Source organism: Misgurnus anguillicaudatus, chromosome 9 (genome assembly GCF_027580225.2).
Source record: "Misgurnus anguillicaudatus chromosome 9, ASM2758022v2, whole genome shotgun sequence".
NCBI lineage: Eukaryota > Metazoa > Chordata > Actinopteri > Cypriniformes > Cobitidae > Misgurnus > Misgurnus anguillicaudatus.
The window spans coordinates 32,760,967-32,784,495 of NC_073345.2; the positions used below are offsets into that span (position 1 = coordinate 32,760,967).

At 36.5% G+C, this 23,529-nt stretch overlaps 1 protein-coding gene across 2 annotated transcripts; it reads right to left on the reverse strand.

Annotated features, from left to right (window-relative positions):
- Positions 1-491: 491 nt before the first annotated feature.
- Positions 492-22,294, reverse strand: LOC141366149 (lymphocyte antigen 6D-like). Of its 2 annotated transcripts, none has more exons than XR_012371236.1 (4): positions 3,017-3,140; positions 2,816-2,920; positions 2,200-2,319; positions 492-1,808 (listed from the first exon to the last, which is right to left on the reverse strand). XR_012371236.1 is itself a non-coding variant. In XM_073871516.1 (4 exons), exons 1-4 carry the CDS (start codon positions 22,275-22,277, stop codon positions 1,747-1,749), a joined length of 336 nt encoding a protein of 111 aa, XP_073727617.1. In that variant the 5' UTR covers positions 22,278-22,294; the 3' UTR covers positions 492-1,746. The 2 variants fall into 2 exon arrangements, 1 of the variants encoding a protein (XP_073727617.1); XM_073871516.1 differs by lacking the exon at positions 3,017-3,140 and adding an exon at positions 22,229-22,294.
- Between the last annotated feature and the right edge of the window lie 1,235 nt (positions 22,295-23,529).

Here is a 23,529-nt window from a genome sequence, read left to right on the forward strand (position 1 = left end):
TGGGAAAACAAAATAAAAGTCATAATGACATTACATTTATTTTTAAAGCATTAGCATTAAAGTATTTCTGTCTTTGAAAACATCAGGGGCTGCCGCTTTTGCAACACATACTGTAAACCCCTAAAACTTCCCTCTCAAAAAGCTATTTTTTTTAGCTTTATTTTGCTATTTTTCTGCTGGGTTTAAAATTTACATTGTTTAAAAGTTTAACACACTCCAATACGATGCAAGAGCGCAAGATCAATCTCAAAAAAAATATAATCTGCAACAAATTATTCTTCTGTCTGAGATGTAAATACACAAAATCTGATGATAACAGAGAAAGGCAAGCACTCATTCAATAATGTCATACAGATACAAAGGTCTTGTGTTTTACCGCTTTCAAGCATTCATTCATCTGCTTCATGGGAAGTGATGCACAATCTCTGTTCATCTGTTCTCTTCACAAATAAAAACACATATTTTAACTTACATATGATCGTTTTGTAAGTTCATGATTTTATAATACATATACACACAGTCAAGCTCTTTATTTTATTACATTTTCAACTTTATTTATATAGCGCTTTTCACAATTGTTTAATTGTTCCAATTGCTTTACATTAATAAAAACTATTTGTTGCAATGTAAACTCATGCTACAGCATCAGTTAATGCTTTATTTTCATTTTAAACAATAACCAGAGAGTGCTGAGGGTTTTCACTAATCTATGCAAAAGTTATTCTACTCCAACTGAAGGGGGGAATAATACGCTTTTTGTATAAATTTCCGCCTAAAAATATTTGAAGTGTCCCCATAACCACATACAGTGGAATAAATGCAATATCTTTATATCATTTTACAGAAAACCCTTTGAAGTTACATAAAAAGCTGCTGTTTGTGACAAATATTGTTATTTATGTTGTTTTTCATATGATGAAACACCAAATTTTCTTTTTTTATGTTGTAAACACTGTCTTTGAAAGTGGATAACTCTGGTTCTGTGTGCTCTAGCAGACTGCAGACAGTTCTGGTTGTTAGCAGGAGAAGACAGTAAACACCCCAAAAAACAATGATCTCTTTAGCATGTCGAATTCAAGTTATTCATACATTTTTTATATAAAAGTACTTTGTTTTGTTTAGCACATATAATAAAAAAATGCTGTGAATGGACTCATTTTTTAGAGTAGGACCTAAGAGAAAAGATGGTGTAGCATTTGTGGCTATCTGTGCTATCTGAGGCAGTTCACGCTCAAGTTTCAGGTAAATTTACAAAAGACTATTTTTTACCTCATTATTCATTCAACGATTGTTGGATATGTGATGACAATAGAACAAAAATAATGATGTAGCCTTATTTCCGAGAGTGAGAGCTTTCGTTTGATATAAGACTTGCCCATGTTTGTTATATTTGAAAAATATGAAATATGAGAATATTAAATCATATAAAAATTAGGGGGAAATAACTTTCTTGCAGTAAAATATATGTCAAAGTGATGCATATCTGTAGAAAGTAGAGATTCTTAGCTTTCAAACAGTATCTCATATGGTACTGGGGTCCATGACAGACCATTAAAAATTAAAGTAATATTTTATATTAAGTAATAATAAGTAATTTTGGACCCGACAACCAAATGGATGAATGGATAATTGAAACACACATCAGCAACAAATATGCATTATATAGTAAATTAATAAAAAAATAGTATTATATGCGTTACATTGCTTCATTGTATTTGTTAGCTGTGGTCTGATGTTCGGTTGATTTTAGTGAAACAAGATGAAGAAGATAAGTGGACACATGATGAAACCGCCCTTATAGAGTCCATCTGATCAAGACACAAAATGTTTTATTAACACAAAACTAACATCAATTCATTAATATATAGTTAAATAATTATATTTTGGTTTGATTAAATAATTAAATACAATACATGCATTAAAGTACAGTAAGCACAGACTTTGCACGTTACAACACGTTACAGAAGCGTATGCATGTAAACTTTTGAACGGGGTTGTTTTTTTTAACTTGGTTATTATGTTGTTATTGAGGAAAGTACTAAATAAAAACAAACTGTCAATTTCAATGATTGTTTTTAAAAAAATATTTAGCAGATACTGCAAGGTATATGCAAACGTACGACCCAAAGTGTTTTGTAGAAAAGAATCGGTTAAATCAATATCTTAAAAAAGAGCGAATTGAAAAGTCAAGGTAAATACCTGTGCCGTTGCAGTTATCAGTATCACAGCACTTAGTGGTTATCGTTGTACATCTGGTCACCGCACGATTTACGCAACCAATTTCACATGATTTAGTTGTGTTAATTTTCTCATCAAAATCTAAAAAAAGCAAGCATACATTATACTAAAATAAAGAAAACAATTATGCCAATATTCCTGTAGCCCAATTGGTAGAACATTGCATTAGCAGTGCAAAAGTTGTGGGTTTGATCTTGGGAACACACACTGTAAAAAAAATTAAGGTTGGGATTTACTTAAAAATATAGTGCATCATTTTTGCATCCATTTTTTAAGTAGGTTTTACTTGAAATTTTGAGCAATTTATGCAAAAAATTGCTTAAAATTTTTAATAAAACTTGGAAAAAAAGTGGATGCAAAAATGATGCATTATTGTTTTTAAGTAAATCCAGCGTATTATTTTTTACAGTGCAAAACGATAACACGTATTGCTTATAATGCACTATAAGTCTGTTATAAAAAGAATGCCAGACGCATTAATGTAGGAAATGTTTACAAGCTAATTCACAATTGATAATTTCCACTCCAATCCTACGTTTTGACAATTCATTTCCCCCTCTATTAAAACTGGACTTACCATTAATCGTTGTCATTGTTGCACATTTGAAATGTCCATTAGGACACGTCTTGTTTTCTTGACAAGTACCTGACTTCGGGCACTCATGACATCTGAGTGAGTGTGCTTGAGTTAAAACAAAAGAGAGGGAATAATATTTAATAGTCTCTCAATGTCTATCAGATAATAATACATATTAATGTATGCTGAGTTTTATCATACCTCCAGTGATGAAAATGAACAGAAGTAGAATGGAGATGTGCTGATACATCTTTGCTTGTAAGAGGAATGATCAATCTATGTTTAGTCGTCTGTTATTACTGTTCAGAAATGGGAGGGTGTAATGCACAGAATTCTGTTAAAACACAGTTTACAGCAGTGGTTCTCTTTTTGGGGTTTTCTCCATTATTTTGCATATTATTATTTTAATAATTTTAATAAGCAATATTATGAGCAAGAACTTTACAAGATACTAAACAAGAACTTTCTCTTGAGATTATCTTTACTGTGCTTGGGGTGTTAACATATTTTACATATTTCATTTAAGCCCAATTGTTCTTTATATTTGTAACCAAGTTATTTTCTGTTTTTTGTATACTGTTGATACTTTTACAGACACATTCATGGTTATTACTGCTTTTGTCTTACCGAATGGAGTATCCTGTAAGCAATAGCCTGCCTGCACTATGATGCGCCTTTTTGATACCCAATCTAAAGGCAAGTTGTGGTATAGTCACAAAATATTTGTTTTTTTTTTTCATGTTCATGGACACGATTTTCCAATTTTTTCGTCCCATTGACCACGACTTTATTTTTCGTGTTATTTTAAGTATTGTTTTCTCATTGTTTTTTCCTATTTGTTTTTTTCCCATTGTCACTTGTAGATGAGGTTTGAATGAATTTCAGACATCCTAACCAAAACCCCAAATCTAAACCCAGCCCCAAGCGAAAATAGTTTTAAAATCGGAAAACAAATGTAGAAACCAATACATAAAATGACATCCCAAATCTAACCCCAAGCGGCAATGGTTTAAAAATAGGAAAAAAACTAAACACGAAAAAGAGTTTATAGAAATTTGCTGCATAGTGACACGAAAAATACATTTGTGCTCAATGGCATGAAAAAAAGCAAAAAATCATGTCCATGAACATGAACAAATAAATCAAATATTTTGTGACTATAACACGACTTGCCTCAAGATTGTGTTGCGATAACTATCAGTTTACTGTAGGTGCTGGTCACCCAGTGTTGCCAGATATTAGTACGCTAAACAAACAAATATGATAGTCCAAATTAAGTTCAAAGAAATAAATCAGAAACATTTTTAACACAAACTTAATCTAATCATCAATTTAGTATCTCAAAGTGTCACATTAATTGCTAAAACACTAAGAGGAATTTTAATAATGGGATCTGGCAACACTGCAAATTCTGGAGGACCCTTGCGTCAATCCATCATTTTACACTAACCTATACAGTAAACGGTCCAGACTTAATTATATACGGTATGCGGATGCCAATATGGGCCATTTTAAATAAACCAATTAGTCATTCAGAGAATTTCAAATCCTTTTTTTAATATGAACATTTTACCGACTTCCGGATCTCGTTGACCTCATAGCTGGCTACGGCCATGGTGGACACAGAGTTTTTTTTAACAAAGGAGAGAAAAACTCTGTTTATAAAAATACACGTGTACATGTGGACTAGGCCTGAAAACCACTCTTTCCAGAAAGCTTATGCTTTAGTTAATATCCTCTTTCGCACAGCAATTTCAGTAAATTAACATCCAGAACCACTTCACCAGTAAACACAAAAATGTGCTATTCACACACACAAGGATGTTTACCAGTGGGACATCATTGGCACATCACTGGTAAAATACCAGTAAACTTTGTCGGAGGGCGGAGGTTTCCTCTAAACCGCCAAGAGGCGAGGTCGTGTTGAAAAAAATGGTGGGATATGACTACACCGCAGTACTTGTTTTTGTTGTTTCTACTTGCAAATGCTGACAGTCAAGCATATTTGCTCTTGACCAAACAATAATATTATATTAGATGACTTCAATCTGTAGAGAAAAGAGGTGCAATCTGTGTCTAAAACATTAGAGAGTAAACATAAAGCTTCACAAAGAGTGAGGAAAGGATTTGGGCATTCAACAAATAGATATATACTGTTTATACACAAGCAGTTATAACTTCACACATACAGTCTTTACTGGTAAATTGCAGTAAAGAGATCATGTGTGAACAGGACCATTTTAAAAACACTAGTACCAGTAAGAAGTTGTAAGATGTTGTGTGTGAACAGAGAATAGGAATACCAGTATGAGAACGGTTATGTAAGAGCATTAAGACACATATTTGTTTAGATGCTTTATGTAAATAAAAAAAGTACAACTTCAGCAACAAAATTATGAATTATTATCAACAAAAAACATTCTGCCATTTATACTGTGACAATCAGTCCAAAACCACCAGACAGAGATTGTCTGGACAAGCACCAACAGATTTTAAAATGGTGTGATAGCACATGAATTTACTGACTATGAACCTTAAATACTGACTAAAATTGTAGAAAAAATTAACAGTAAACAGGGATAAATATAAAAATAGGTCTTACTTTTGGTCGGCCTGCAGTTTTTATTATGCAGATGGCCTTATTCAAAATGGCAGGCAAATGAGTAGTGCAATTTCTTGCGACTGCCTGACAATGGAACATTTTCCAGAGAGAACATTATATTATATAAGTAATATTAACTTTGCAATAATGTATACAGTAGGGGAGACCGGGGCTGGTTGTCTCATGGGTTGGTTGTCACACTGCTTATTCCAGACATACTACATGGCGCTGTGGTACAATTTTGATATCAATTTGTTAGCCTTTAATAGCTTACTCATTTGCACTTGAAATTTTGCTGAGCAGACAGAAAACATTGAGGTGAGAAGACAATTTTTTATTTTTATGGGTCAGAGTAAATTTTCATGTTGGTGTTGTTTTTGTGTTGAGATCTTGTAGGATATTAATCATTCAAAAACAAAACACTCATTAAAAAGCTAAAAGTAGTAGCTTTATTTTGAATCATATTTTAGCTATCAAGTTAAAGCCGTGTGGCAGCTAGCTTAGCATGTTTGTCAAGAAGTCAGTTGGGGATGGTTGTCACATAGCTTGCGGGGTTGGTTGTCACATAAGAATATTGGACACGTAGACCTTTTAAGACTGTTTGTCTGTTTTTGTTTGCTGTTAAAATAAAATAAAGCATTAAACAAAGAGGTTTTAACACTAAAAATTATTTCATTTTATTTCTCAACACAGTAGGCTTTATGCCCAGCTGCACTACTTCCTGAACTTCAGCCAGCTTCTTGTTTCCTGTCTGCCATTATTGGACAAACTGATTAATCCAGGTGTGCCTGACCTCAGTAGTCACAACAACATTAATCATATACACCTGGATTAATCAGTTTGTCCAATAATGGCAGACAGGAATCAAGGAGCTGGCTGAGGTTCATAGTGCAGCTGGGTCTAAAGCCTATTCAAGTAACTGATCACCCAGTTTAATCCCATTGTTTAAACATAAGGGGCATTAATAACAACTATCATAGGGGTGGATTCATATTAAAACTTATTTGCAGTTTCTAGCTTAAAAAACAAAAAAGTTACACATTATCTTTTCAGATCCCAATTTATCACTGAAATCCTATTGAACCTCTATAGGGACAACCAACCCCGTGATGGGGTTGGTTGTCACATTGTGTCAGAGTGTCTTTGATGGTTAATTACTTCCTGTTACAATACATTTGAAAAGTAAAACGTATACACATTTAAAGCCAAGACTCCAAAGTTTCATTTCATGTAGGAATTACTGCTGAAAGATTTTTTGAAGATGAGCAATTCATGCATGAGTAAAAATTGTGACAACCAACCCCGGTCTCCCCTACTGTAGATAAACTAGTCAATTTTTATGATTTTTTAAATTTGAAATGTATATATTCAGGACATTAATGAGCTTCATAATTATTAATGTTAAATAGGAAAACACATACACAGAGTCAAGCTTCTTTTATTACATGTGTTGCAGTGCAAACTATGTACTACAGCATCATTTTATGCGATAAGTATATTTTAACCAATAACCAAAAAGTGCTATGGGTTTTCAGAGGAAATGAGCTGCATGTCTGCATATCTTAAATGTTAATGCACTCTAAAAAAGGTTAAAAATTTGTCACTGGGGTGGTACCTTTTCAAAAAATACCCTTTTGTACCTAAAAGGAACATACTAGTACCTAAATGGTATACATATTAGGACCTTTTACCATCCCAGTGACAAAAAAGTACTTTTGTACCTTTTTTCTAAGAGTGTGTATGAAATGTTACATTAGCTTATGTTGTTACTAAGCTCAAACCTTTTTAAACAAAACCTAACAACTAAATGTGAATTGATAATTCATGCAGCATACATCAGCAACAAATAAGCATTATATAGTAAATATATAGCAAATAGTAAAAAATTTTTGTGTAAATTTTGTTAAATTGCGTTGTTGTATTTAGCAGTTATAGCTGTGGTCTGAAATTCTGTTGAATTCAATTAAACAGCATGTAGAAGAAGAGCGGAAACAGGAGGAGGATGAAACTTCCCTTATAGATTCCATCTGATCAAGACATAAAAATGTTTTTTTAACACAAAGCCAACATTAACAATGAACAGAACAGCAGAACACAGAAGAGTAAATTTGCTATCTTGGCAATTACATACTGTAAATACAAATAAAAAGTCAATTTAATAGGGGTGGGCGGTAGACTGGTAGGTATGATAAACCGGTAGAAATTTGTCAACCGGTAGAGATTTTGGACTAGTGTCTCTATCGAGGTTACGTGCCCACGTCACTTTGCACTTTGTATGTTTTTAAGCATTGCACTTTTGAATCAAGTGATTTTAAGCCATTGAAACCATAGATTAAAACACAAACAACAGATGCAAATCTGAATCAAAAAGACTGCTTTTGACTAAATCACTTACCTTTAATAAGATATACACTCACTTAGAGGATATTACACCATACTAATACTGTGTTTGACCCCCTTTTGCCTTCAGAACTGCCTTAATTTTATGTGGCATTGATTCAACAAGGTGCTGAAAGCATTCTTTAGAAATGTTGGCCCATATTGATAGGATATCATCTTGCAGTTGATGGAGATTTGCGATGCTCCCGTTCAACCACATCCCAAAAATGCTTTATTGGGTTGAGATCTGGTGACTGTCGGGGCCATTTTAGTACAGTGAACTCATTGTCATGTTCAAGAAACCAGTTTGAAATGATTCAAGCTTTGTGACATGGTCAGGGCCGCATTAACACTGTAAGGGGCCCCTGGGCTTTACCCTTTTGTGTGGCCCTTCATCCACCAGAATTGCAGCCTACATTCACACAATCTTTATAACCACTAAGTGCAAGTTGTCAGGCTTTTATTTTGCTGGAATAAATGGAATAAAAAAATATTAAAACCATATCGGAGTGCCCACAATATACACAAATATCACTTCATAACATATGCACATAGTCCTAGCTAGAGGTGACCCAAATAGTCTAAGATTCAATGCTTTAACAGGAGAAGCCTGATTCGACTACTGCACAGTCAATCGTCGCAGATGTGTTATAAAATGAGGATCATTTAAAGGTGCAGTGTGTAAATTTTAGCAGCATCTAGTGGGGAGGTTGCGAATTGCAACCAACGGCTCAGTCCACTGCCCAACCCTTGCTTTTGAAATGCATTAAGAAGCTACAATAGCCACCACTGGACAAACATTTTATCGTTGGAGACAACTTAGTAAAAAAATTTGTCCGTTAAGGGCTTCTGTAGAAACATGGCAGCACAAAATGGCGACTTCCATTTAAGGGGACCCTCTGTGTTAGTAGATAAAAACGTCTCATTCTAAGGTAATAAAAACATAATGTTTCATTTTAAAAGGTCTTTATACACCACTGATAATATAGTTTTGTATATTATTTAGCATTTCTTTCAAGAGATCCTTCTAAAAAATTACACACTGCACCTTTAATTTTGGCTGCATAAGAGTGCACATATCTGATTTTACATTTAACAGCTTTCTCCCAATATAAAAAATATACATCCTTTTATGATAATACTAAGTAAATAATATGTGAAAAAGTACCTTTCAATAAATATTTTTAAAGTCTGTTCATAGCCTAAATCCCATGACAGAGCTGCACGTCCATATCCAGAAACCATTGCAAAGTCTCTTTGTTTCTGCAATTAAAAAGACAAAACAGGCAATTCTATACTTTCGTTATTTTAATAATTAATTTTAATATTTCCTTTTTTTATTTAATTGATAGATTATTCAGTGTTATCTGATTAAACTATTTGTGGTTTGTGGGTTTTATTCCCCTGCGCATTTAGGCATTTTGCACTCATGTTCTGCACCTTATTGACCTTATTTTGTTTTTATTTTTTATTAATTATAAAGGTAAATTCTGATCTAATTTAAGTTCTGTAAGTTTTGGATTGCTTTCCGTTGTGTCGATGTTGCGGTGTTGCATGCTATCACGTTCAATTTAGCCGAACGCGCTAGGTGTTCTGCGTGATCATATTTAGGCGTTCATCAAACTAAACATCAAAAAACTGATTTTTTCGACAAGTATAAGTTTTAAAATGTATTTAAAAAGGTTGCTCAACTTTTCAGAAGTTGAACTACAAAACAGGTATGCCGTTTTTTTTTTTTTTCGGTGATGACACCAAAAATATCTCTACCAAATCTGACACAATTGTCTCTCTTGTGATTTAATATTATGGTCGGTGTTAACTTTCAAATGATAAGAGATTCTTGAAACAAATGTTATAAGAATCATCAGGTGTTTCAAGTGAATACAGAGATGATCAAAGTGAAAGTAAGCAATCAGATATTTCTGTGCAAAATAATAAAGCATATATAGTGTCTATAAGATCATTAATTTCAGTGTTTTTTGTTTAAGGAATTGTATATAAAGCTTGTTTTTTATAATTTACAGTAACAAATTATATGTAATTTCTCGTCTTTTATTTCCAAGATTTGCCAAGCTAAATCTCAAAATGAAATAAGATCGCTGAACTTAGCCGTGGCTTCCGAGGCAGAATCTAATTTGTTATTTTAGATTTAGTTATCAAAAATGTTTTGTGTAAAATCTTTGTGTGCTGTTCTGTATATCTTAGCTTTAAAATGTTATGAGGAATCATTTAATGAATGTTTATATACACGTTGTCTTTCATATTAAGATAAAAACGCGTCCTCAGTTTCGTCTTGGTCATCACTTGAAAGGCATCAGGGCTTGACATTAACTTTTTGTGCAACTTGTCCATCGGACAAGTAAATTTGTGTTTCACTTGTCCATGCACAAAAGTCACTTGTCCGGGTAAAGATTTATAATATAATGTATTTTTTGTGTTTTGCTAAATCACTGGCGGAGCAAGGGATTTTCAGTGGTGGCCAGGCAGGGGCCAGCAGTTGTGGCACATAAAATCTCTATCATCCATCCTTAAAATCCTTTTAAGCATTATAGGTGTGTTAATAAGAATAATGTATAACATACAATTGCTACAATACTTTAATTTTAATTCAAATGAATTGAGATTAACATAAAATGTATAGTCATTATTCAACCTCATGTTTTTTTAAACTATTTAATCAAATAAAACTTTTGAAATTTACTTTGAAACCAGGATTTATATCTCCCATTGCTGAAAATACTATAGAGACCAGAAAATCATGTGAATTTAGGCCACTGAAATGTATTTTACTAAGATTCATTTGGCTGCTTCTTGTTACTCTTTTCCCACATTTCAATGATTGTAGAAAAGAGTCACCTTTAATAAATGGACTAATCCGATCACCCCTGTTGTTAAGTGCGAAATGGACTGTTCCAAAACTTACCGCTAGAGAGTCTGCGCAGTGTCGGAGAATAGAGCAGGTGAATGATAACGGGAAAGGAGATCGGCTGAATAGTGTAAATAGTTATAGTTTAAATAAGCAGGATTGATTCAAATCAAAGGAGGTTTTGTGGACTGTGCGTCTGCGTGCATTATACTAAACACACATGCACATTTAATAAAGTCAACGATTTGAATACTTTGAGTGAGACATACTTGTTCTAACCGGACAAACTGAAGCCTTCAACCAAACCCGGACTAGCAATTAAAGCAAAATAATAGAAGATTTTTCAATGATTGTCTGACATAAAAACACTAAAGCAAAACATTACCATGTTTTAAAACTTATTAGAATAAATGTATCTAGATTATCTGTTATATATATATAAAATCAATCTTAAACCTAGCATTTACGCTGTAATGTTCGTGTGGGATATTTAATGTACAGTGACAAACTCTGTCAGATTCAAATCGCTGTCGCGCAGCACGCACACATGTTCGTCGATCAGGTTTAATGCGCGCACAGCTTGTTTAGTAACAATAACAGTACATGTAAACGTGTGTGTCGGCGTGCGCACGCTCTGTTCAAAATTCCGCTCGGTGTTTGCGCTGCGCGTTCTGCTCTGTCGTTAACGGCACATAACGTGAAGTAACATTGATTGAAATTTAACTTGTCCAGTCGGACAACTAATTTTCTTTTATACCTGTCCTATGTTGGACTTTAAGGCGTCCATCTGCATGTTCATAATTGGAGGAAAGACACAAATATCTAAATTGAATATTTATTGATCAGATATGAAAAAGTTTTACAGCGCGCCGGGTTGTTTCAAGGCCACAATCGGCAAGCAACAACCCCCAGCATTTGGGAAAACAACTATTTATAGAGTATGTGACGTCGATCTTCTTCTTAGAATCTCCACCCACAAAGGCTGCTTTTCCTCGTGAATCTGACTCCCTCACCACACCCAGTTTTAGCCTAATAGGCAAAGATAAACACACAGACAAAGGAAAAAACAACTGCTCTCCCCCAACTTTGAGAGTCCTGCAGTTTGTTTCTTCTCCCCCCAGTACTTTTCCACTTTACATATGATTGACTTCACATAGCATTACATATGATTGACTTCACATAGCATTTTATAATGCTTTCTTAAAAACAAATCATTAATAAAACATTCATTTATTCATAAAAAACAAACTGTAAGATAAAAGTGATTATTATGTAGAACACATTTCAATATCATGACATAATTTCATTATTCGTAAAATTGGTTATATGAATAAGGCACACATTAACTTCTTTAGATAGATAAACACATATTAAATCTTTTACTGCAATACTACTTCTAAGCAAACACTTTTATCATCATTAAAAAACATCTGTTCAGTATGTTTTCCCTTAGGGCTTTTTACAGCCCCCCTGGCTCCCACACACACATCAGCCACTTTGTGCCCTCGAGCATTTCATCCCTACATGTCAATGTCTTATTACAGGGCAATCTTCTACATTAGTCATGGGCACAAAGGCATAATCATTTATATATTTTAACACATTAATATTCATAGCAACATGTAATTGTATAAATCCAAACACCTCTACATGTAACAATCTGGAAATGAATGATTGCCAGTGAACTAATATCAAAAGCATGCACTTCTTTGTTTTCTCCTTAAAGCTTTGCTCTTATCTCCTTATCTCTTTGCTCGGCCACCAGCTGGAAATTCCTTCACTCAAGCTACCTCCCCCCAATAACCCTCCACACACAGACAGCTCTCTTGTACTCAGCACAGAAATCATTGTTTTAATAATACACATGAATTAAGATTATAAACAGCACGACTAATAAAATAAAATCAAATCCCACACCTACAAAAAATCCACTTGTCCCGGACAAGCGGACAAGCCTTAATGTCGAGCCCTGGGCATTTGTGGTCACTTTATAAGAAAGCTGTCTGTGTTGCCTTCAGAAATGCAATAATGGATATTTCAGACAGAAATTTTAAAATGCTCACTAATGACTGCAGGGTAGCCTACAGTAAGTGAGAGATATTCTTGCGCAGGAACTGCATTCACGCACGGACATTCAAAGCAAAGCGATTAAGCATAATTTTAAAGGGAGTATCAACTTTTTTATAAAATGCGGTTGTTATTTTTTTCCGGCATCTCGGGGCCCTTCCCAGCCCGAGGCCCTGGGCTTAAGCCCAGGTAAGCCCATGCATTAATGCGGCCCTGGACATGGTGCATTATCTTGCCGGAAGTAGCCATCAGAGGATGGGTACATGGTGGTCAGAATGGTCAGAAACAATGCTGAGGTGGGCCGTGGCATTTAAACGATGCCCATTTGACACTAAGGGGCTTAAAGTGTGCCAAGAAAACATTCCCCACACCATTACACCCCACTACCAGCCTGCACAGTGGTAACAAGGCATGATGGATCCATGTTCTCATTCTGTTTACACCAAATTATGACACAAACATTTTTCCAGTCTTCAACTGTCCAATTTTGGTGAGCTTGTGCAAATTGTAGCCTCTTTTTCCTATTTGTAGGGTAGATGAGTGGTACCCGGTGGGGTCTTCTGCTGTTGTAGCCCATCCGCCTCAAGGTTGTGCGTGTTGTGGCTTCACAAATGCTTTGCTGCATACCTCGGTTGTAACGAGTGGTTATTTCAGTCAAAGTTGCCCTTCTATCAGCTTGAATCAGTCGGTTTATTCTCCTCTGACCTCTATAGCACCAACAAGGCATTTTAGCCCAAAGGACTGCCGCATACTGGAGGTTTTTCCCTTTTCACACCATTCTTTGTAAACCCTATGGTTGTAGTAACTGAGCAGATTGTAAAATACTCAGACCGGCCCGTCTGACACCAACAACCATGCCACACTAAAAATTGCTTAAATCACCTTTCTTTCTAATTCTGACATTCAGTTTGGCATTCAGGAGATTGTCTTGACCAGGACCACACTCCTAAATGCATTGAAGCAACTGCCATGTGATTGGTTGATTAGGTAATTGCATTAATGAGATATTGAACATGTGTTCCTAAAAATCCATTATATATTGACTGTATATGTTTTTTGTTTTGTTATTCATATTGGTAACAAGAATTGTGAAAATTTGTAAATAACATAAATTTTAATAACATAAAAACCTTATTAAAAGAAAAAGAAAACTCTACCGTGATACATATGATATCATGATATAAAATTAATTCTACCGTGATATAAGATTTTGGTGATATTGCCTACCCATAGCATTTATTATATAGAGTCAAATGATTAGGTTGCCTTTTTGAGCATCAGTTAATGTCTGCAGCTTTTATAATAGTTACAGTACTGAGTTTCTCATATGTCCTCAGTGTAAAAAGATGATTCTTAACATCATACAAATACTGGATTATGGGGTCAAATATGCAGAAGGACAGTCAGTCTTATGATAAATAAGAGACTCATAAATAAGTATCACAAAACATAAAGCAGTTGATCAACCAGGTAATATTGCACAGTATGAAAAATAATGCGTACACTGTAAAAAAAAATAGAAATAGAAATAACAGTATTACAGGCAGCTGTTTGCCAGTAACTTACTGTAGATTTAAATGTATGTTATCTGCTGGCAACAGTTTGTTCAAAGTTAAATGAACATTAAACATTAACAAGTCTCATGCAAACCAAAATGGGAACCAAAATCTGATAAAAAACAGAAAAAGGGTTGATGAGGATTTCTGTTTCCCAGAGTGCTTTGCATGAGGCTATTATTTTATAGTTTTTTATAGTAAATAACATAAATTTAAATCTACAGTAAGTTACTGGCAAACAGCTGCCTAACTACAGCAATTTTTTACAGTGTAAACTTTTAAGTGAGGTTGTTTTTAACTTTTTAGTTAGGCTATTAGTATGTTATGAAATAGTTTTCTGAGCACAGTATACTAAATAAATAACAAACTTTCATTTTAATGCGTTTTTTATTAACATTTTGCAGATTCTGCCAGATGCAAGCGTATGACCCAACATAGCTGTGTTTTGTAAAAAAGCATAAGTTAAAGGTATTGCAGATGATTTTCTCCTCCTAGTTGTCAATCAGGAGTGTTGCGCAATTGCATTTTTTAAAAAAGTGGAGAAGGCGGTTATTTTCTAAAATTCGAGAAAATCCTCCTCTACACCTTTAAATCAATACCTTAAAAATAAGCAGATTAAAAAGTCAAGGTAAATACCTGTGCCATTGCAGAGGTCGGTATCACATCACAAAATAGGATTGTCACAAGGGTTTACACATCCTTTAACTGTGAAAGTCAGAAAAAAAGACAAGCCATCATACAGTTAGTGTGTTGTCCCAGAATCAACACTAATGTGTTGTTTTTAACACATTCGTTCTAAAAGTGTATAGACCGTTTCATCGGACGCACGTGTGGTGACGCGATTACGCGTGGTCTGACTAGTTGCTAAATTGAACTCTTGAACAAATACCTTGTCGAAAATAACAAATGTTTTGGTTTTCTAGGTAATCTACGTGTTGTTTATTTTGCTTGTTATATACTTTAAAAGGACTTTGTTGTTATTCATTCTTAGTGAAGTTTACCGGAAGTTACATGTTTTCCACGAAAGCCGCTTGTTTATGTTGTTACTGCTGAAACCGTCGTTAACCTCCTAAGACCTGGATGTTCACATACTGTATGTGGACATCAAATTTTTTTATGTTTGCACCATAATACTTAATTCTGTATGTGGAACATGTTGTACACAAATATGGACAATCTGTCACGGTCGGCTCGCAAACCGTGACAAAGAAGGAGACAACGCGTGAGGAAGGATGAAAGAATGAATTACATTTATTAAAGTAAATAATAAAACAGGGATAAATGGTAAAGCAAACAACTAAACAGGAACTAAGACGGCACAGGAAGCGAGGGGAGCGAGCGACGTCATTCAAAAGGGAACTGCTTTTATCCGCTGGCGCCAGCATCCACACAGGTGTAAGTCCTCACAATCATGACGTCACACACTCGAACGCCGTCCTGCAAAACAAGACAAAACACACACCAACACTTTGACCCGCACTGGGGTCATAACACCCTCCTCCATAAGAAAGGGTGTCTATACAAGACACACAATCCAAAATTAGAAACACCTCTTCCTGTAGAACCACCATGACTCAGTAATACTCCCATTACTCCCAGCAACTACGGGCCCTGTAGAAGCAATTTAAGAGAGTTAAAAAGAATAAAACAAGTTCAGAAATTTAACAGTTAAGAGGAGTAAGGAATCCTAGAAAGGGCGTCAGCCACCACATTATCAACACCCTTAATGTGTCTGATCTCAAGGGCATAGGACTGGAGGAAAAGGCACCAACGAGTCAAACGCTGGTTTGGACAACGCAAAGAATGCAAATAAACAAGCGGGTTGTGGTCGGTATATACAACCAATGGGTCGGACACTGATCCCACATACACTTCAAAATGCTGTAGGGCCCAAATCAAGGCCAATGCTTCCTTCTCCACAACAGAATAGTTTAGCTGATATGATGAAAACTTCTTTGAGAAGTAACTGACCGGACGATGAAATCCAGAATCGTCAGCTTGCAACAAGACAGCTCCCGCACCCACGTTGCTAGCATCCACACACAACCTAAAGGGACGATCAAAACAGGGAGCCGCTAACACAGGAGAGGTGGTAAGTAATGATTTGGCGGCATCAAAAGCTTCCTGACAGGCGGAGGTCCAAACAAAAGCTACTTTAGCTTTTAACAGATCAGTAAGTGGGGCTACCACAGTGGAAAAATTTCTACAAAACCCCCGATAATAACCCACTAAACCCAAAAACCGCATCAATTCCTTCTTGGTAGTAGGAGAAGGGAACCCGTCAATAGCCTCAACCTTTGCGCGAACTGGACGCACAAAGCCCTGTCCAACAACTTTGCCCAAGTAAGTCACCGTGGCTTTGGCAAACTCACACTTAGCCAAATTAACGGTCAATCCAGCCTCTTCAAAACGTGACAATAAATCTGCTATACCCACCAAGTGCTTTTCCCAAGAGTCACTGAAAACCACCACATCATCCAGATAGACTGCAACTCCCTCCAACCCAAAAATAACCCTATTCATCAAACGTTGAAAGGTCGCAGGTGCATTTCTAAGGCCAAAACTCATTACGTTATAAGAATATAGTCCATCAGATGTAATAAAAGCAGAAATTTCTTTCGCTCTCTGGGACAAAGGGACCTGCCAATAGCCCTTTAGTAGATCGAACTTACTTACAAACTTGGCCGACCCAACCTGATCAACACAGTCCTCAATACGAGGAAGCGGAAAAGAGTCTGGTTTAGTTACACTATTTATCTTCCGGTAATCAGTGCAAAACCGATAAGTGCCATCAGGTTTATTCACAAGTAAGCAAGGAGAGGCCCAACTAGAAAAAGATGGCTGTGCAATATTATTATCCAGCATATACTTAACCTCACTTTTAAGATGTACGAGTTTATTTGGAGACACCCGATAAAAATGTTGGCGAATGGGCTCAGCATTCCCAACATCAATATCATGCTCCAACCAGTGCGTACGTGAAGGTACATCCCCAAACAAAGAGACATGGCGACCAATAAGAGCAACTATGTCAGCACGTTTACATTCTGGCAAATGGGCCAACATGACATGCAAATTTTTAAGAGTCTCTGAGTTTTTAAGACGCCCCAGCAGTACTGTATCCTCTGGAAAAGAAACCCCCTCATCGATTTTCTCCAAAAGAACAGGCAAAGTACTTTCAGCTACTAAGACTGATTTTACTTCAGTCTTGAAATTGTAATCTGGACAAGAACGGGAATAATATGGTTTTAATAGATTAATGTGGCACAGCTGTGTTGACTTCCTTCTATCTGGAGTGGCAACCAGATAATTTAAATCAGAGACTTGTTTCACCACTACAAATGGACCAGAATACTGAGCCTGAAACAGTGAGCCCTCCACAGGTAATAACGCCAAAACTTGATCACCTGGCATAAACTGACGTTTCTCTGAACGTCTATCATACAGGGACTTCATGCGGGTCTGTGAACACTTTAAATGTTTCTTGGCCATCTCACCTGCCTCATACAGCCGACGCTTAAAACCATTAACATAAGTTAACAAATTCTGAGGTGGTGTGCCCTCCGTCCAACTATCACCCAACACAGCTAATGGCCCACGAACAGTATGGCCGAACACCAACTCATTGGGACTAAATCCTGTGCTCTCTTGACATACCTCACGTGCAGACAATAGCAACCAAGGCAATCCCTCCTCCCAATCACCCTTCATCTCTGTACAGTAGGCACGCAGCAACGACTTCAACGACTGATGGAAACGTTCCAACACCCCTTGACTTTGAGGGTGGTAAGCACTAGCCTTGTTGTGCCTAATGCGCAGCAACTTCAAAACCTGAGAAAATAGGTGAGAGGTAAAGTTAGAACCTTGATCACTTTGTAAAATCTTTGGAATGCCAAAAATAGAAATAAACTGGGTCAGGGCCTTTACTACAGACTTAGCAGTAATGGTACGAAGAGGATAAGCAGAAGGGTAGCGAGTTGATGCACACATAACAGTCAACAAATATATACTACCTGATTTTGACCTCGGCAATGGGCCGACACAATCAACAACTAAATGCTCAAAAGGTTGACTAACCACTGGAATGGGAAACAATGGAGCAGGTTTTACTTTTTGATTAGGCTTGCCTGTCAATTGACAAGTATGACATGTCTTGATATACTTTGACACATCCTTCTTCAATTTTGGCCAGAAAAAATGATGAAGGATTCTGTCATAGGTCTTTTTAACCCCCAAATGACCTGCAAGTTTGTCATGAGCAATTTCCAACACCAGAGAGCGATATTTTTCAGGTACAACTATTTGTACAATAGGATCTCCAGCAAAATCATTTCCATGTGGAACCCATTTCCTCACCAACATTCCATCCTGTAAAAAGTAACCATGAGCAACATGTCTAATGTTATCAGACGACATCACCCCATCAAAAAGTTTCTGAAGAGAAATATCAAGTTGCTGCTCCTGTACCAATTCTGGAATAGAAACAGAAAAGTCATCAGGCAAGGTAAATGTCGGTTTTACCACAACAGAATCAGAAGACAACTTTGGTTGTGCAGAGGTCATTGAGCGAGTCACAGCACATGCAGTAAACACATCTGGAAAATTTCTGCCGCTCTCATCAGGACCTGAAATGGGAACAGATGAAACTACAGGAGGAGATAACACATCAGGCCAAACTTTGTCCCCTGCCAAATTATTTCCCAGTATTATGTGTACTCCATCTACTGGCAAAGATGGACGCACTCCGATCACTACTTCTCCACTCACAATTTCAGAAGTCAACATTATTTTATGTAGTGGAACAGACAAGACATTCAATCCAATACCTCTAATAAGCACATTTGTACCAGTGCTACTCAAAGAGGAAAAAGGCAACACATCTTGCAAGATAAAAGATTCAGATGCTCCCGTGTCTCTCAATATTGTTACAGGGACTTTTTGCTCTTCCCCAACAAAAGATACCTGCCCATAACTAATAAACGGCGAAAACTCACCATCATTTATTTTCTGTGTTGTAGCAGAAACCTCACAAACCCTAACAGGATTTAACACCGGTGCTACCAGGACAGCTGGTTTGACACGCGTCTTGCCCCCTTTTCCCTTTGATTTTAACACAGGGCACTCATCTTTCCAATGACCTTTCCCACGGCAATAATTACAGATCAGAGAGGAATATCGGGGTGTACGATCTACTTTTTCCCCAAAATTTTGATCCGTTTTTTGTAGCTCAAACCTACCCTTATGCATTAGTATATAATCGTCAGCTAACTCTGCAGCCTTGGTCACTGTGTCAGCTTTCTGCTCATTGATATACAAAGCAATATGAGGAGGAACAGTGTTTTTAAACTGTTCAAGTACAATTAAATTACTCAATTCCTCAAAGGTAGTTACTTCAGACGCCATACACCAACGATTAAATGCCACAGTAAGCTCTCTAGCAAATTCAACATGAGCCTGATTAAAACCCTTAACCAACGTTCTAAATTTTTGTCGGTACGCCTCTGGTACTAACTCGTATGCTTTTAGAACAGCAGATTTAACGGTGTCATAATCTTCACAATCAAGTTGTGAAAGAGCTGCATAAGCTTCCTGAGCCCTGCCAGTGAGTATGCATTGTAAAAGTAATGTACGTTCTTTACTAGGCCACCCTCTAGCATCTGCTATCCGTTCAAACAGCGTAAAAAAGGTGTCTGGGTCTCGTTCATTAAATTTAGGAACCAATCGCAAATTTCCAGCAGTGTCAAACACCTGGGAAGCACCAGAATAAACATCACCTGTGCCAGTATTTAGACCACCCTCCCTAATTATATTCAAACGGTATTTTTGGAGTTCAATATTTGTCTGTTCACTTCTAGTTTTCTCTCGTTCTACTTCTAATCTTACACGCTCTTGTTCCAGCTGTAACATCAACAAACGCTCTTGTTGCTCAAAAGTAAAAGAGGAAACATCAGGTTTAGTGTTACTGGCAGAAGCTTCCATTTCACACAGAATAGACTGCTCTATCAATTTTGTTCTAATAGTTTCCCTAACAGTACTATCCCGTACTCGCTTATCTGCAATTTCAATTTTGTAATGATCAGCAATTTTAAACAACTGATCCTTGGTACATGAATCAAGTAAAGTTGCAGAAGGAAAACGAATAAAATCCTCTACTACACTAGACATGCTTACCGGTTACACATAGGTTAAACACCAAACAGATATGTGCTTTTACAAATCCCAGCAGGAGGAATAAAGAGTTCCCTTTCCCTAACTACAGAAAAACTAAACTCAACCCTAACTCTTCATGGGGTTACTGGTGAGAGGTATTTTAAGCACCAACTCCGCTGACATAAGAAAAGGAACCAGCATGCTGGCAGCCCCCCTCACATCACGGATATGCACCCGAGACAACTGCTCTACTCACGGTCACCCCACAAAAATAACAAACTAAAATAAAAAAAATTACAATACCACTCGTTCCAAAAGGGAATGAGCAGCTACACCTAACAAGGGAACAATAAACAGTAATCAAAATTCCTCCCACAACGGAATCTGCAAAATCACTTACCTTCTAAAGTCCGCGTGAAAACAACAGCGTGACCACAAACACCGCGATGCAACATCCTTTCTTATTGAACAAACAAACAAACCCCAACGCGCATTCCTTCCATACGATGCACCAATTACAAATAGCGTTATACAACCAATCGCTCTTTCGTTTTCACATCCGGGTAATCGACACGCCGAACTTCCTTACAAAAGAACGCCAAAACGCTTTTAAATTACATCAAAAAAATGTTCGACGAGCCCCCATTTGTCACGGTCGGCTCGCAAACCGTGACAAAGAAGGAGACAACGCGTGAGGAAGGATGAAAGAATGAATTACATTTATTAAAGTAAATAATAAAACAGGGATAAATGGTAAAGCAAACAACTAAACAGGAACTAAGACGGCACAGGAAGCGAGGGGAGCGAGCGACGTCATTCAAAAGGGAACTGCTTTTATCCGCTGGCGCCAGCATCCACACAGGTGTAAGTCCTCACAATCATGACGTCACACACTCGAACGCCGTCCTGCAAAACAAGACAAAACACACACCAACACTTTGACCCGCACTGGGGTCATAACAAATCACACTGCTTCATGTTCAAAGAAAATTATTTAGTTATTATATTTATTAGTTCTTCCTAACCCCAACATAGCTGGTAGAAATCTGAAAAAAGACAAACCAAAGCTCGGGTCTTAGGAGGATACTTAAATAAAGAATACAATCCCAATATGCCAATATTCCTGTTGCCTAATTGATAAGAGTATTGCGTTAGCAGTGCGAAACCTGTCTGATAAAATGTATAGTTTGTAATGCACTGTAAGTCTCTGTGATAAAAACGTCTGCACTGAAAAAAAACTTTGCTGCCTTAAAATTTTTTGTTGAATCAACTCAGATTTACAAGTCATGTCAACAGAAATTAGTTGTCACAATTTATAAAATATAGCTGAGAAAAGTCAACTTAAATTTATTAGTTATAACAACTCAGCTGTAGTTATAACAACTCATCTCTAGTCAAGATAAATAACAGTAAGTTGAAATGACTAGTAAATCCGAGTTGATTCAACAAAAATTTTAAGGCAGCAAAGTATTTTTTACAGTGTGCCAGATGCATAAATACTGTATAAATGTTTACAAACGAATTCACATTTGATAATTTCTACTCCAATCCTACTTAAACTCCAACAAACTGGACTCACTACTATTGTCTGTCCCTTTTGCACATTTGGTAAATCCAGTAGGACATGTCTCCTTTCCCATTTGCTCACAACCTGACTTCAGACCACCGAGGCATGTATAACATCTGAGTGAGTGTGCTTGAGTAAAAACAAGAGAGAGGAAAAGACATTCAATAGTCTCTTAAATGTCTATCAAATAATAATGCATATTAATGTATGCTGAGTTTTTTCATACCTCCAGTGATGAAAATGAACAGAAGTACAATGGAGATGTGCTGATCCATCTTTGCTTGTAGGAGGAATGTTCAGACTATGTTTCAGTCGTCTTTTATTACTGTTCAGAAAGGGGAGGATTTCATGCAAAGACTAAGGGCCCTATTTTAACGATCTAAGCGCATTGTCTAATGCGCACAGTGCAACGTCTAAATGGGCGTGTCCGAATCCACTTTTGCTATTTTAACGACGGGAAAAATGGTTTGTGGGCGAGCGCATGGTCGAAAAGGGTTGGTACAATTGTAATGGGAGTATTTTGGGCATAACGTGCAGTAAACCAATGAGAGTCTCAGCTCTCATCCCCTTTAAAAGCAAGTTGCGCTGGCGCTATGTCTAATCCCTATTTAGATGACGAACTTTGTAAACTGAAAAACTAAGCGGAGGAAGAAGATCCACAGTTTAAGATTAATGTTAAATAATTGTGTTGTTTTTCACTTGTATTGAAATTGTTCTTTTTTTATTAAAACCTTTAAAACCCGTTTTCTTTTAGTCATGGAAGTAAAAAGCAGGCTTGTAATTGCTTTAAATGTATGACTATCCAATATCATCAAAACATAATTTACAAGTATGCAATATAAGTTTTTCACTCTATCTCCTGTTTGTTACAAATAAAGTATTTTTAAAGAAATTACAAACGGCTCTCCTCACGTTTCAGCACTTTGGACAGCGGTTTTTTAGCAAAGAGTTTTTTTAAGCATTACTTACAAATGTTTCTCATCTCGCCATATCCACAGATAAATCATATACAATAAATCCGTGAGGTAGCATTAAAAAAAAACATTTAAAAACAGACGCATTTGTTTAAAGCAAAGCATTTATTTACTTACCAGGCTGCAGGTGAAGCAGCTCTTTGCGCCTTCTAACGTCTCATAATCAGTCCTCCTTTATAAATATGTCCAAGAGACTCAATAATAATCTCTTACATTCAATCCTTTAATCTTTCATATTTAAAAGCTTTTTGTGCTGCTGCGCATTTATGTACTTTGTGATAAGCAAACCCGCGTTGTCCTCCCGTTTATAGGCGCATATTACTAATGCGCTCTTTAAATAACATAAAACATATTGCGCCATTGACTTTAGACTTTAGACCAGGTTTTTGTTGATCAATGGCGTAGTCTATTTTAGTTGCCTCAAAATAGCAACGCGCCAACAATGCGCCTGAACACGCCTCGTTTTTTAGACCAGAACGCCCATGGGCGCAAAGGGGGTGCAAATGCATTTGCTATTTAAACAACGCGGCGCTAAACGTGAAAATTAGGGTGG